At 42.5% G+C, this 13,086-nt stretch overlaps 1 protein-coding gene across 3 annotated transcripts in view; it reads right to left on the minus strand.

Moving 5' to 3' along the window:
* MAK (male germ cell associated kinase) overlaps window positions 1-13,086 on the minus strand; it is a 46,958-nt gene that overhangs the window by 27,513 nt on the left and 6,359 nt on the right. For all 3 annotated transcript variants that reach the window (XM_014520740.2, XM_014520742.2, XM_014520739.2), the window contains exons 3-7: window positions 9,524-9,578; window positions 2,800-2,921; window positions 2,050-2,129; window positions 1,386-1,518; window positions 1,127-1,298 (exon numbers count right to left, since the gene is read on the minus strand). In XM_014520740.2, the coding sequence (XP_014376226.1) occupies window positions 1,127-1,298; window positions 1,386-1,518; window positions 2,050-2,129; window positions 2,800-2,921; window positions 9,524-9,577 (561 nt within the window). In that variant the 5' untranslated portion in view covers window position 9,578. The remainder of the gene's footprint in view (window positions 1-1,126; window positions 1,299-1,385; window positions 1,519-2,049; window positions 2,130-2,799; window positions 2,922-9,523; window positions 9,579-13,086) is intronic.

The raw sequence follows: 13,086 nt of genomic DNA on the forward strand, positions 1-13,086 counted from the left end.
TCACATCAAGTCTACCTCGGACATGCCTGTTTGTGTCCATTCCCATTGCTATGTCTGTCATCTTTAGGCTTAGCTACTGGAGTTTCCTTCTCTTTGGCATCCAGGTACTGTACATCATACAGCTGCTCTTCAGTCTATCCAAAATTCTTCAGGTAAAATTGTTTTCCTCCACTTGTCCCTCCCACCATCTCAAACCAATGCCCCAGGAATCCCTTCACTGATTTTTATTACCTTCTATACCAAGTTTTAACTCCTCACTTTCACCCTCAAGATTCCAGACATTTCACGCTGCTCTCTTGTTTAAACCCAGTGTGTTCTCTCATGTCTTACAGTCCTATTCAATTTTTCATTGTGCTGCTTTGCTTTTCTCATCTTTTCAATTCCAGACTCTCTGTTACACTACCCTCAGTTATTTGTTTCCTATGCACTAAAAATCGTTCACCTTCACCCATTTGTTCAAGCAGTTTCTGGATTTGTGAGTTCATGCATGGGCACATGTGTAAATACCATTACACATATGCAGATTTTTACAAGCACAACTCTAAACTTTATTTTTCAAATATTGGTCTTTAAATAGTATCTTTTGCCTGAAGAACAATTTAACTTTATTATGCTGTCAACGATTTTCCTTCTTTGCTAAGAATATTTTATATGAAATCAGAAGTTTTATATTTTAAGAATTCATGTGCTCCAGCTGCATTTTCCCCCACTTTATGGCATAATTTCTATGAGATCGAAATAATTTGTATACCAATAATTTGGGTTAACACCATGAGAGAATTATGACCTAAGTGAGAAAAAGGCAGCTGTGATAGATGAAATCTTAGAAAAGAATTTCTGCATGTTAATATTCGTAAAGCCCAGACCAGTCTGAATTTTACAATGATGAAGAGCAGAGGCATGTAGAAGTACACCGCAAAGAAGGATGCTAATACATAAAAAAGCAATATTTCATACCCCAACAGAAGCAAACAAAACACTCCAGAAAGAATGAACAATATGGAGAAGCAATCATAAGAACACTCACTTCTACCCCTTCCTTTGACAGTAAAACAGAATCCAATACAATCCATTTATTTCATTCTCCATAATTCTTACTACTATATAAGTCTGCACAGCAGCTTACCTTCTTTGGGGGCCCTAACACTTGGCAAATTTTGAATATTTCATCTACTTCACTTGTGCCTGGGAAGAGAGGTCTTAGTGTGTACAGTTCAGCCATGATGCTGCCAACTGCCCATATATCAATAGGAGAACTATAAACAGAAGATCTCAGCAAGACTTCAGGTGCTCGATACCTATGGAGATGGAAAGAAATAACAGGCCAAACTCAGAAGTAGAGGTATAAGAAAAGGATAAATTAAGATTGTGTTTATGTCACTTACCACCTTGTAGAAACATAGTCTGTGTATGGTGGTTGAGACCTAAGTTCTCTAGCCAAACCAAAATCAGCAATTTTCACAAGGTCTGGCCCCATACACAGAAGGTTTTCAGGCTTCATATCCCGATGGAAAAAACCTGTGAAAATATGTATGGAGGGAGAGGGAAAGGAGGAGGAAAATTATGGCATTGCTTTATTCAGAAGCTCTCTAAGGTATGACATTTGCTTTGGGATTCATTAGAACAAAGCTTTTGGTTTCTTTTGTTTGTTTTAATGAACCCTCCTTCAAAATTAATGTGATTATGGAAAAAAAATAAATTACTAAAACTCTTTAAGTACATTTTAGCATTGATATGCTATCATTAAACACTAAAAAAATGTATAGCTGCTTTCAAAAAATGGCTTTTTAATGTTGAACTCCAGGACTGGCAAAGCTCATTGATGGTAATAAATAGCTTAATGGGTTTCTTGGGATTTTTAAAAAAATATTTTAAAGTGACTGAAACCAATTTAAAAAATGCATCAAAGAGCAATCATATTTCATCTCTAATACAGTAAATTGCAACCAGTTCAGTCTATAACTCCAGCTGCATAGGGTTTTTTTTACAGTTATTGTGCATTGTCTTCGTCCTCAAAGGATAACACAATCAAACTATCAAGAAACCTACCGTGCTTATGTATAAAAGCTAGCCCTTGTAATATCTGATACATAATGTTTCTGATGACTGGCTCAGGGAACAACTTGTTCCTGCAAAGAAACAAATTAATTTCAAGTAATTTTTTAATCAAAGTTTTTATATAAGATAGCACATGCATTTTTGACATTTGGCAAAATATATTATGAAGCAAAAGAACTTCAAGGGCAAAAGAACAAAAGCAAACATGTATATTAACAGTATGGGGCCTAACATGGATCCCATTTTCAAGAAATCTGATATGGGAGATATGCTTGCATAAGGGCTATAAAATCACATTTTGTGTGTGCATGAGATTCATTTGTGTCACCATTCTTAAACCAAAATAAAGAGCATATGCAGTATGTGAAATGGTTTAATTTTTTATACAAAAAAATAAGAATTAAGAAAAACTAGTTTGGGTTGCTTTAAAAAAAATCCATCGCAACTTAGTACACATTGAATGCATGCAATTACCTCATACTGGCTTATCTGGTTGTGTTACTTCAAATATACCAAAAAATAAACAACACCAATTTGTTCTCTGGGGATGCACAGGTATAACTTACATCCACTTTGATGGAAGCTCAGGAAACCCTAATGACAGCATGCAGTCCCATATTTTTAGCAATCTGAATCCATTATTGATGGAATGATATTTATACATTTACATATGCTCAAGATACCACTACTAGTCATTAATAAAACAGAAAACATCATAGCCTACCGCTTTACCAGACATACCTGTCTTTCATTAACTGATACAGATTTTCCTTCATGTATTCAAACACAAAATAAAGGTAGTCATTTTCTCGGATAACTTCTTTCAGTTTTATTACATTGGCATGATTCAGTTTCTTCAAAGACTGCAATACAACAAATATATCATCAAAATATGACAGTGGATTTGGTTCTTTAACAGAACTAAAATGGAGCTATTCCTAAAAGAAAATTTATAAACTTTTATGTATAGCTCAATTTGCTAAATGCAGTGCATATACTTTCTGTGTTTTTTCTCCATGCCTTATTGTACTCCTTTATTTCAGTGTCCTTTATAAGAAAATAAATATTTAGGATCAAAATCAGTGTTCACTGTGTCTAGGAAATTAAATATTACACAAACACACACACACACACACACACTATACATGCAGGAATCCAGTGATTCACAGCTAGACCCTCAATTATTCAGTTTGCATATATAAAAGTCAACTCCAATCACCAGAAAACTCTATAGAAAAAGGAGTCAGAATGTAGGGTCATTTTGACCGGAGGGTGAAAATGCTGCACTGAAACACTATATTGAGGTCACTGTTAAATTCATGACCATAATTCAAATCCATTTGTCTGAAGGAGGTGCAAATTACTTGCTTGTAAATATGAAATGTATGAAAACAGTGACCCCCATCTTGTAAGCTGTGACATTTATATGGCATCGAAATTTCCGTTCTACCACTAATCAGTTCACTATGCTTTTTCATAAAGTATTTAATTTTAAAACATCAGTGCTATACTACTAGATATGAACCCTGAGAAAACAAGTTTATCAGGTAAGAGACTAGTATCCCTCTTGCTTGTTGATGGCCTATTATGCAATATGGTATTGCACTGAAGACTAACCAAATGGAACACTTAAGCTAGAAGGTAAAGGTGCAATATTCAGTGGTAGTAAATTAAAATAAGACAGTAAACACTATATTTAGTTGCATACCGCAGGCATCTTCCCCCCAAAATTAGCCACCCAAAATTGGGGTGCACGTCTTAAGTGAAGAAGTAGATTTCCATGCCAGAATGAAGGCAGGGGATACTGAAATGGCTGCCAGGGGCTGTGCTCAGGGCTGGCCCATCCATGCCTGTGAAACCTGCAGCTGCAAGGACCCTGCAGCCAAGGGGCCCCGTGCAGCAAGCATGCTTCTTGGGCAGTATGGGGCGGTGTGGCCACGCCAGAAGATAGGTTGCAGATACAAGCGGACTTGGACAGGCTAGAGAGTTGGGCAGGCCGGAACCAGATGAAGTTTAACACTTCAAAGTGTAAGGTGCTCCACCCAGGGGCAAATAACCCTCAACATACATACAGGCTCGGACATGACAGCCTGACCTGCACCATGGCTAAAAGGGACCTGGGGTAATGACTGACCATCGCATGAATATGAGCCGTCAGTGCCAGGCGGTGGCCAGTAAGCCAAACAACACACTGGCATGCAGCAACTGATGCAACTCATGTAAAACTAAGGAGGAAGTGATACTCCCTCTGTACTCAGCACTGGTGAGACCGCAGTTGGAGTAGTGTGTCCAGTTCTGGGTGCCACACTTCAATAAGGACGTGGAAAAACTTGAGAGGGTCCAGAAAAGAGCTACCCGTATGATCAGGGACTTGCAAGGCAAGCCACACGAGGAAAGGCTGAGGGACCTGGGCCTCTTTAGCCTAAAGAGGAGAAGGTTGAGAGGGGACTCGATAGCAGCTTACCGCTATATCAGAGGAGTGCATCAGGAGCTCGGTGAACAACTGTTCACTAGTGCACCCCTGGGGAAGACCAGGACCAACGGATACAAACTCCTGGAAGGCCGCTTCAGGCTTAATACCAGGAAAAACTCCTTCACGGTCAGGGTGTCTAGACTGGAATAAACTCCCTCCAGAGGTAGTGGAGTCACTTACCCTAAAGGTGTTCAAGAGGAGACTGGACAGTCACCTTGCTGGGGTCACCTAACCCTAGTTGTCTTCCTGCCTAAAGTAGGGGGGATGGACCCAATGATCCGTGAGGTCCCTTCCAGCCCCTAACGATCGATGAATCCTCCCCAGCAGGGAAGTGAAAGCCACAGTTTTAAACTCGGCACCCATTTTTGGCGCCAAGTTTAAAACTGCAGCTTTCACATTTGCTTCCCCGGCAGCTGGAAGCAGGGCCCCTCCTCCACTGATAGGGCTGGGGGAGAGAGGACAGAGCTGGGGTCTTGCCTGAAGAGCCCCACCGCACCTGCTGGCGCTGCACCTGGGTGGGGGGAGGGGGTTGAGCTGGGCTGGGAGAGCTCTGCCTTACCTGCTCCCCGCCGGGCCCAACCCAGCCCAGCCCAGCCCAGCCCTCCCCTCTGCATCTTCTCATCCCATCCAGGAAGAGCACACACTGACTGCTGCAGCTTCCTGAGCCTGACGAAGGGTTTTTGAACCAGAAAGCTTGCTTAATAACTATTCTCCAACCATTTGGGTTGGTCTAATAAAAGATATCAAATTCACCCAAGGAACCTTGTGTGTGTGATATCTTTTATTAGACCAACTAAATTAGTTAGAAACATTTTTCTTAGCAAGCTTTCGGGCTTAAAAGCCCTTGGTCAGGCTGGGGAAGCACCTGCAGTTGGTGTGCACTTTTCCTGGATGGAACAAATAGTAAAGAGGCCAGAGGCTGGGCTGCAGCAAGAAGGGCAGTCAGTGAAGATGTGAATGGAGGAGCCAGTGCATGAGACACAGGCTGGAGGAGCTGGGAAAGGGGGATGAGTGTAGCAAGGAAAAGTGGACAGGTACCTGGGGAGTCAGATGTCAGGCAGCTTAGAGTACGTCATAAATCCAATGTCTGTGTTTAGTCCAGGGATATACTTAGTAGCTGTGTTTTTGAGAATTGTGTTGAGTTGCTCTTTGGTATGTAGATTATGTAAAATTCCTTCCTTGGAGGTGTCAGATGGCAGGCACAAAGGTAAAAAAAAAAAAAAAATCTTCCTTCTTGTTCTGAAATGAAGTTTAAAATTCAAAATCGGCTAAATTTCAGCATCTTCCATGTTTCAGGGATGTACTTGGTAGCCGAGTTGGTCTAAGACAAGAATAAATACAAAAATGTAGAACTCTTGGTTCCAAAATGATACCTTTTATGAGACCAACTGGGAAATCACAAGAAAAAGCTAGACCCAGAGGGACAGCTTTCCATCTCCAGCTCCCTTGGTGCCAAAATGAAGTTTATTTCCTACCCATGGGGACTTTTTACCATCTATACTTTTCTCAGAGCCTGATGAAGGGGGCCTTTGAATCCGAAAGCTTGCTGAAAAGGACAATTTTCTTGTGATTTCTTAGTTGGTCTAATAAAAGGCATCATTTTGGAACCAAGAGTTCTACATTTTTGTATTTCTTCTATGTTGAATCCATGATTTTTTGTATCCAGGAGGTTGATGAATTTCATAGGCTTGTCTGTGAAATGTGTTTTGTGAATTCCCTTTGAGGATTAATACTGAGAGATTGGAGAGAAAGCGGTTTTCTTGTGAGAAATGTGCTCCCACCAGTGATTGGGTATTCTGGTCTTTAATAGATTTCTGGTGTATGTTCATTCTGGTGTGCACATGTTGTTTGGTCTCTCCTACATAATTTTCTATCAGGGCATTTGGTGCACAGAACGAGATATATAACGTTTCTGGACGTGCAGGTGTAAGAACCAGGAATGGTGATGGTTCTGTTGTGGGCTGTAGCAATTGTGGGGGTGGTGGAGATATGTTGGCAGGTTTTGCATTTCTTTTCATGGCCTGGCCTGGACCCATTCGGTGTGTTTTGGGCCATAGGAAGTGTGATTCTAGTGATGAGGTTAGCGAGGTTCAGTGCTTGTTTGAAGGCTAGGATGGGTGGATCTGGGAAGATCTGTTTAAGAATTGGGTCTCCTTCTAGTATGGGTTGCAACTGTTTGAGGATTTTCCATATAGGTTCAAGGGAGGGGTGATATTGTCATAACCAGCGGTGTGCGATTCATGGGGGTTTTCCTTCTGCACTGCAGCAATTCTTCACATGGTATCGGGGTGACTCTTTCAAATGTGCATCTCTCTCTCTCTGGAGGAGCGTCCTTGTTGTGTGAAAGCCTTTTTAAGATTTGTGAGGTAGCACTCGGTATTCTCCTTAGTGCCGATTTGGTGGTATCTGAGGGCTTGGCTGTATATCATAAGTTTCTTGGTGTGTTTAGGGTGATTGCTGGTTCTGCGCAGATATGTATAGTGGTATGCGGGTTTCTTGTACAACATGGTCTGTATTTTACCATTCTGGATGCTGATCATCATGTCTAAAAAGGAGATGTTGGTGCTGGAGTACTCAAGAGATAGTCGGATGGAGGGGTGATGATGGAGTTCTATCCAGAAACTCAGCAATCAGAGATTGCAGGTTTTCAGTCCAAATGATGAAGATGTCATTGATATATCTTAACTATAGCAAGGGTTTGATGATGCAGTCTTTGAGGAATTCTTCTTCCAGGTGGCTCATAAATAGGTTGGCATACTGTGGGGCCATTTTGGTGCCCATAGCTGAGCCCATGGTCTGGAGGAAGTGTTGGTTATTAAAAGTGAAATTGTTGCGTGTGAGGATGAAGCATATCATTTCAGTAATATCTTTGGGTCTGTACTCAGAGTCGTCATCTTGCTTTTGTAGGTATGTAAGGCAGGCTTGGATGCCATCCTGGTGTGGGATGTTGGTATATAAACTGGTATCATCCATGGTGGCTAGGAGGGTATAGCTACGAAGGTGATCTATGTTTTTAAGTTTTCACAGAAAGTCTGTAGTGTCTTGGACAAAACTTGCTCTTTCAGTAACAAGCGGTTTAAGGACTGATTCCACGAAACCCACTGACTCTCACCCACTGACTCCTCAATTTACTTTTCACTGACTAGCTTGAAAGCAGAAAAGCCTCTGGCTTCTATACTACTCATTCCATTCAGAAAGAACACACACCAACTGCAGATACTTCCTCAGCCTGACAAAGGACTTTTAAACCCAAAAGCTTGCTAGAAAAATGTTTCCAACTACTTAGATGGTCTAATAAGAGATATCAGATTTACCCAAAGACCCTTGTCTGCCATGTGTATGCGTATGCGGGGGCGGGGAGCAGGGAGAAGTGGCGGGCATGTGTCCCCCAGCCCAGCTGGGTCCACCCAGCCTTCCCTGCCAGCACTAGGAAGGGAAGGGAAGGGAAGGGAAGGGAAGGGGCCCCTCCCCCCACCCCCTGAAACCTAGTTAACCATGTGGGGGGGAGGGGGAAAAGCCTCCAGTTTTGTGCTTGCCCAGGGCCCCAGTGCACCTTAATTCACCCCTGCGCTCACCACCCCCACCACCTTCTTCATGTCAAGTTATGCCTTGCAGGGGGCCCCAAAAAACTGTGGGCCAGTCCTGGCTGTGTTGGTGTCTATGTTGCAAATAGGCAGGACAGAGTCCACTCTGCAGTGTCACTGCTCTCCCCTGCTGCTCAGTCAAAACCTGATGCCAATGTGGCAGCAACTGTGACAGGGCAAAACTTCTAGCTCTTGGCTGAGCAGCCGGGGGAAGGCAATGACGCTGAAGTATGGACACTGTCCCTGATCCATGTAGGGTGGCCACTGATCCTGTTTTATACCCAACTTCCCTGCTTTTAACCCTTTTGTCCCCTGTCCATTTCTGAATGAGGAACAGATTGCAAAGTCCTGTTTTTCAGTTCATTGGTGGAAATACATGCCAATCATTTCTCCTCGCGATTCTACTGGCTGTACCTAGAGAAGGGAAGGTACACAGCCAGGAGGAGCAGGGTTCCAGGCCAGCCAGGGAGGAAGGGAGGTGGCGTTTTTGTGGTGGTCCCACCCCTCACTGCTGATTGGCAAAGGAGACAGTGGCTTTACTCCTCACCACTGATTGGCTATGAGGCCAGTTGTCCCGCCTTCACCAAGGGGATGTCCTGTACTCTGGGGATGCCTCAATGACTACCCTAGATCCATGTGGCCAGCATTCACCCATGACTCTGGAAAGTCTTTGTTTCTTCATTCTGTTTTCCCGAAATAAGGGACGTCTTATCTAGGAGGCTGTGGTATGCAAAAAAAATATGGAACTATAAAGAAATATACTTCAGTAGTACAACACAAGCTGAAATAATCTGTTTATACTGTTCATCTAAAATGTTTGCACAGTTTAATGAAGCATCTTGCAAATATGTGGTAATAAAAACCATCCTCATCTCTTAAAAACTAGTTAAGTGGCGAACAGCAGAATAAACCACATTTAAAACCTCTCAGTCTAAGCAGCTGATAATGTACTTCCACATTATTTTACATAAACAAAAACGGTAAAGTAATAATTAGACTTCATTTCAAATGAAAAGGAGCAAGGCAATTACAAACAATGATTGTAAAGTTTCTCCCTTAAGAAACACAGCAGGCCTGGAAAGAAGAAGGTGGAAAAAAAGATGCCCAAAGCAAAAAGCTACAAACAAATACTCTGTCCAAGGAAATGCAATGAATTTGCTCTGCTTTAACATATTTTTGCTTAAGCACTTTCCTGAACACAGATGCTTTCTTAAAGGCTAACTTTTTTTTTCCAGAGATGCTGGCAGAGCATGGTGACTGCAGTGCCCTGACATTTAGATTTCCACTATAGGTAGCCCCTGGGCTAGGGCAACTAGGTGGGTCCTTTAGGGCCTCTCCATTCCTTCCACCTCTTGAAAACAACCAGGCCCATAGTATTCTTATCAAAATGGTATTTTCTGAACTTTACCTTGACTTCTCTCAGATTCATACACTCATCCCAAGAATAGAATTTCCTTTTCATTCTAGAATAAAAAGAAAATACAGTGTAAGATCTGAGATACGCCATTTTCCAGTTGTTTAGCAGTCAAGCTTCATCTTCAATTTAAGTGTTTAAAAAATGTGTTTGTGTGTATGTATGAACACTGGTCTTGAGTTGAAATGTATTACCCTTTTGAAAGTATAATAGATGATGATTAGCCTCTACAAATGGACTTTTAGAAGAGTCATTACCCATGCAGATCAGAATGTTCCTGAACACATCAGGGAAGTTATGCAATCTGAACTGTGACCTTACTAATATGGGAAGCAATATGATTTATTTAGAATCACAGATTACAAACAACCACACTACAGTGAACTGTGTGGCAAGGAACAGGCATGAATATATTATTTACAGTAATCTACTAGAGCATCTAATGAGGCATGAAGTGCATCTGTTCTACCATTTCTAAATTACAATTAATAACTGAGAAAAAAAAAAATCAATGGAGTCAGACTTCATTCATCTGCAACAAATTTAACACCTTAAAAGAAAAAGAGATCAATCCATTATTGGCCAGATTAAGGTAATTTCTTCTTACATAGCCATAGGGAAAGCAGCTGCAGCAGTCAGGCTAGGCACAAGCCCTTGAACCTGGTTTGGGGTTTCAAGCCATGGGGAGTTTATACTCCACAGGTCCTCTGTAGCTGAAATGATGAAGAGGCCATGCTGGGGTAGGGGTCCATGGGCATACTCATTGTTTTAGTACACTCCTTCACCAGTCACAAACCTTTCTGACTGAACAATTTGTTTTTGGCCCTGGGATCCACAATGGATTAGCTATCAAAAAAGCTGTTACCAAACTCTTGCAGGTTGCATTCTTGAAGCTAACTCAAGTAACTATGAGAAGGTGGTCCTTTGAAAGGGAAGGGGCATTTAAAATTTAAATATTTAAAATCAATTTCTCAAGTTCTGAACCTAGCAAAGAAAAACATATCGTGCCAACCTTTAAACTGCTGATATTACTACTACAGCTAATTATAATTACTAAGAAATTCATAACATTATTATAACTAACATTATTGCACGCACTGTAACATAACTGCAAGTACTACACCGCAAATTTTTCCTTAATTATAAACTGCAAATTCACTTCTACTCTATGACTTCCATCAGGCCTATAATGTTATTGCATTCTCCTCATGTTGTTTCAGGAATATGCACAGAATTGACTGAACAAAATGAGTGTGTGATTTAAAAAAAAAATAAAAAATAATAAAAAAAAAAAAATCAAGGACTATAAACTTTGGCTAGTGTAAACCAACGCTGCTCAGCAATGACAGAAACTGAGAACCTGGCCCAAGATCATCCAATTAGCATCTAGCAAAACTGCAGTTTCTGTCTTTTAAGGAAGGCTATGAACAGATGTCACATTTGTCCCAGGAGATTCAATTTTCTCCCATAACGAATTATGATAGCTTAGATGTCCTTTGCCACCATCCCAGGACTGACCCCAAAAAGGTTTGTGGGATAAGATCTGCTAATATTTTGTCCTAGGACACTGCAAAGTTCCCACCTATTAATTGCTTTGCATGGCAGCTTGCCAAACATTTCTTGCCCACCACCCACCCAAAAGCAGTATTGAAGCCTGTATGTATCCATCCATCCATATAGCCAACTATGGAGATATCAAACCACTAGGAATGTTCATCTATCGGAGACACCCTCAAATCCACCATCACCTACAATGTCAGACAACCATATCTCCACTCCCATCCATCCTTTCTCTACAATTGCCCCTCATCTCACATCATGAGCAAGCACAGCACCAACAGGGCCAGGTAGGAAGTAGTCAATCTCATCACCATTTGGAAGAGGTCAAGAATTAGTGGAGGCTCCAATAAAGCCAGCAAAAACCAGGCAGTCTTTGAACAGACTGCTGTGGAAACACTGACCTGGGGACATGACTGTGACTAGGCTCAAGGCTGCTCCATATGCAAGGTACTGAAGCTGCAGTTTGCAAGGACATGGAACACCAACCATGTGCCAGCAGACACAGGATCACATGCATCTTCTCTGTGGAACTAACTCAGGTATCACAAAAAGTGATATTACTCACATTACCAATGTATCAGAGGACTCTGATGCCACTGTGTTTGAGGACATGCTGCCTTAAAGATCAACACAGCCACAACCCATCAGAGGAACCAGATTGAGGACTCCCCGGCTGTCCTGCTAAAAGGCATAGACATGGAAATGGACTTTGACTCAGACAGAAAAAGTGTCCAGAGTTTTATGGTCACCTGCAGTCAGTAACATTCCAGCTATCCCTGCTTGCCCACATGAGATCCCTCTTTGTTGGTCCCCTCCCAACAGGGATCCTGCATACAGGGATCCCTAATGAAAGGACCCAGGCCACTTCTGGGGATGGCAAGTGGTAGCTCAGTACAAGTGGGGAGTAGGGCAAAGGCAGGGAATGTGGTGGGGTGTGTGAGGAGCTGGGGCACCCCCTGTGAAATTTCAGTGCCTTGCTTGGGGACTGCCCCAGCACCTCCCTCCCCAAGGCCACTATGGTATTACTTTATGGATTTGTGCTGAAACCACATGGTGTCACCTGGGGAACTGCCCCACTCACTTTACCCTCTCCCTCCCTCCTCCCCCATGCGAGTACAGTGTGCTATCAGGTTCTACTTCAGTAAAATTGCATAATTAAAAAAGTCTCACTGCAGTATAACTGGATGATCAAAACCCCACATTTGTGTTGTAGAGTGCAGGTCCTCAATTATCAGTGTGGGTCCTCCTCAGTATGACAGTGATTGATGCTGGTTAAGATAATGGCTCACTTACGGACTCAACCAGTTCCTCACTTAGCAGTCCAATAGAGACCCTCCCTGCTGCACCTGGCTGCACACCCAAAGCTTGAGAGAAAGCACTGCTCCTAGCTTCAAGCCCAGAACTGAACTGGAGACATTTCAATAATTTCTAACGGCTAGCTAGCTTTTAAGAGCTTAGTCTCTGCTACTTTCATAGATTTCATAGATTTCATTTCATAGACATCAGGGCTGGAAGGGACCTTGGAAGATCATCAAGTCCAGACCCCCGCCCAAAGGGCAGGAAGTCAGCTGGGGTCATAGGATCCCAGCAAGATAAGCATCCAGTTTCATCTTGAAGGTGTTCAATGAAGGTGCTTGAACCACCTCCGGTGGCAGGTTGTTCCAGACCTTGGGGGCTCGGACAGTAAAGAAATTCTTCCTTATGTCCAGCCTGAAACGGTCTTGAAGTAGTTTGTGACCATTCGACCTCGTCATCCCTTGGGGCGCTCTGGTGAACAAACGTTCCCCCAGATACTGGTGGTCACCCCTGATAAACTTGTAGGTGGCCATCAGATCACCCCTGAGCCTGCGCTTTTCCAGGCTAAAGAGCCCCAGGGCTCTCAGCCTGTCATCGTAGGGTCTGCTTCCCTGACCTCTGATCATGCGCGTGGCTCTTCTCTGGACTCTCTCAAGCTTCTCCACATCCTTTTTGAATTGTGGAGCCCAAAACTGGAAGCA

Source organism: Alligator sinensis, unplaced genomic scaffold, assembly GCF_000455745.1.
Source record: "Alligator sinensis unplaced genomic scaffold, ASM45574v1 scaffold253_1, whole genome shotgun sequence".
NCBI classification, from domain to species: Eukaryota; Metazoa; Chordata; order Crocodylia; family Alligatoridae; genus Alligator; species Alligator sinensis.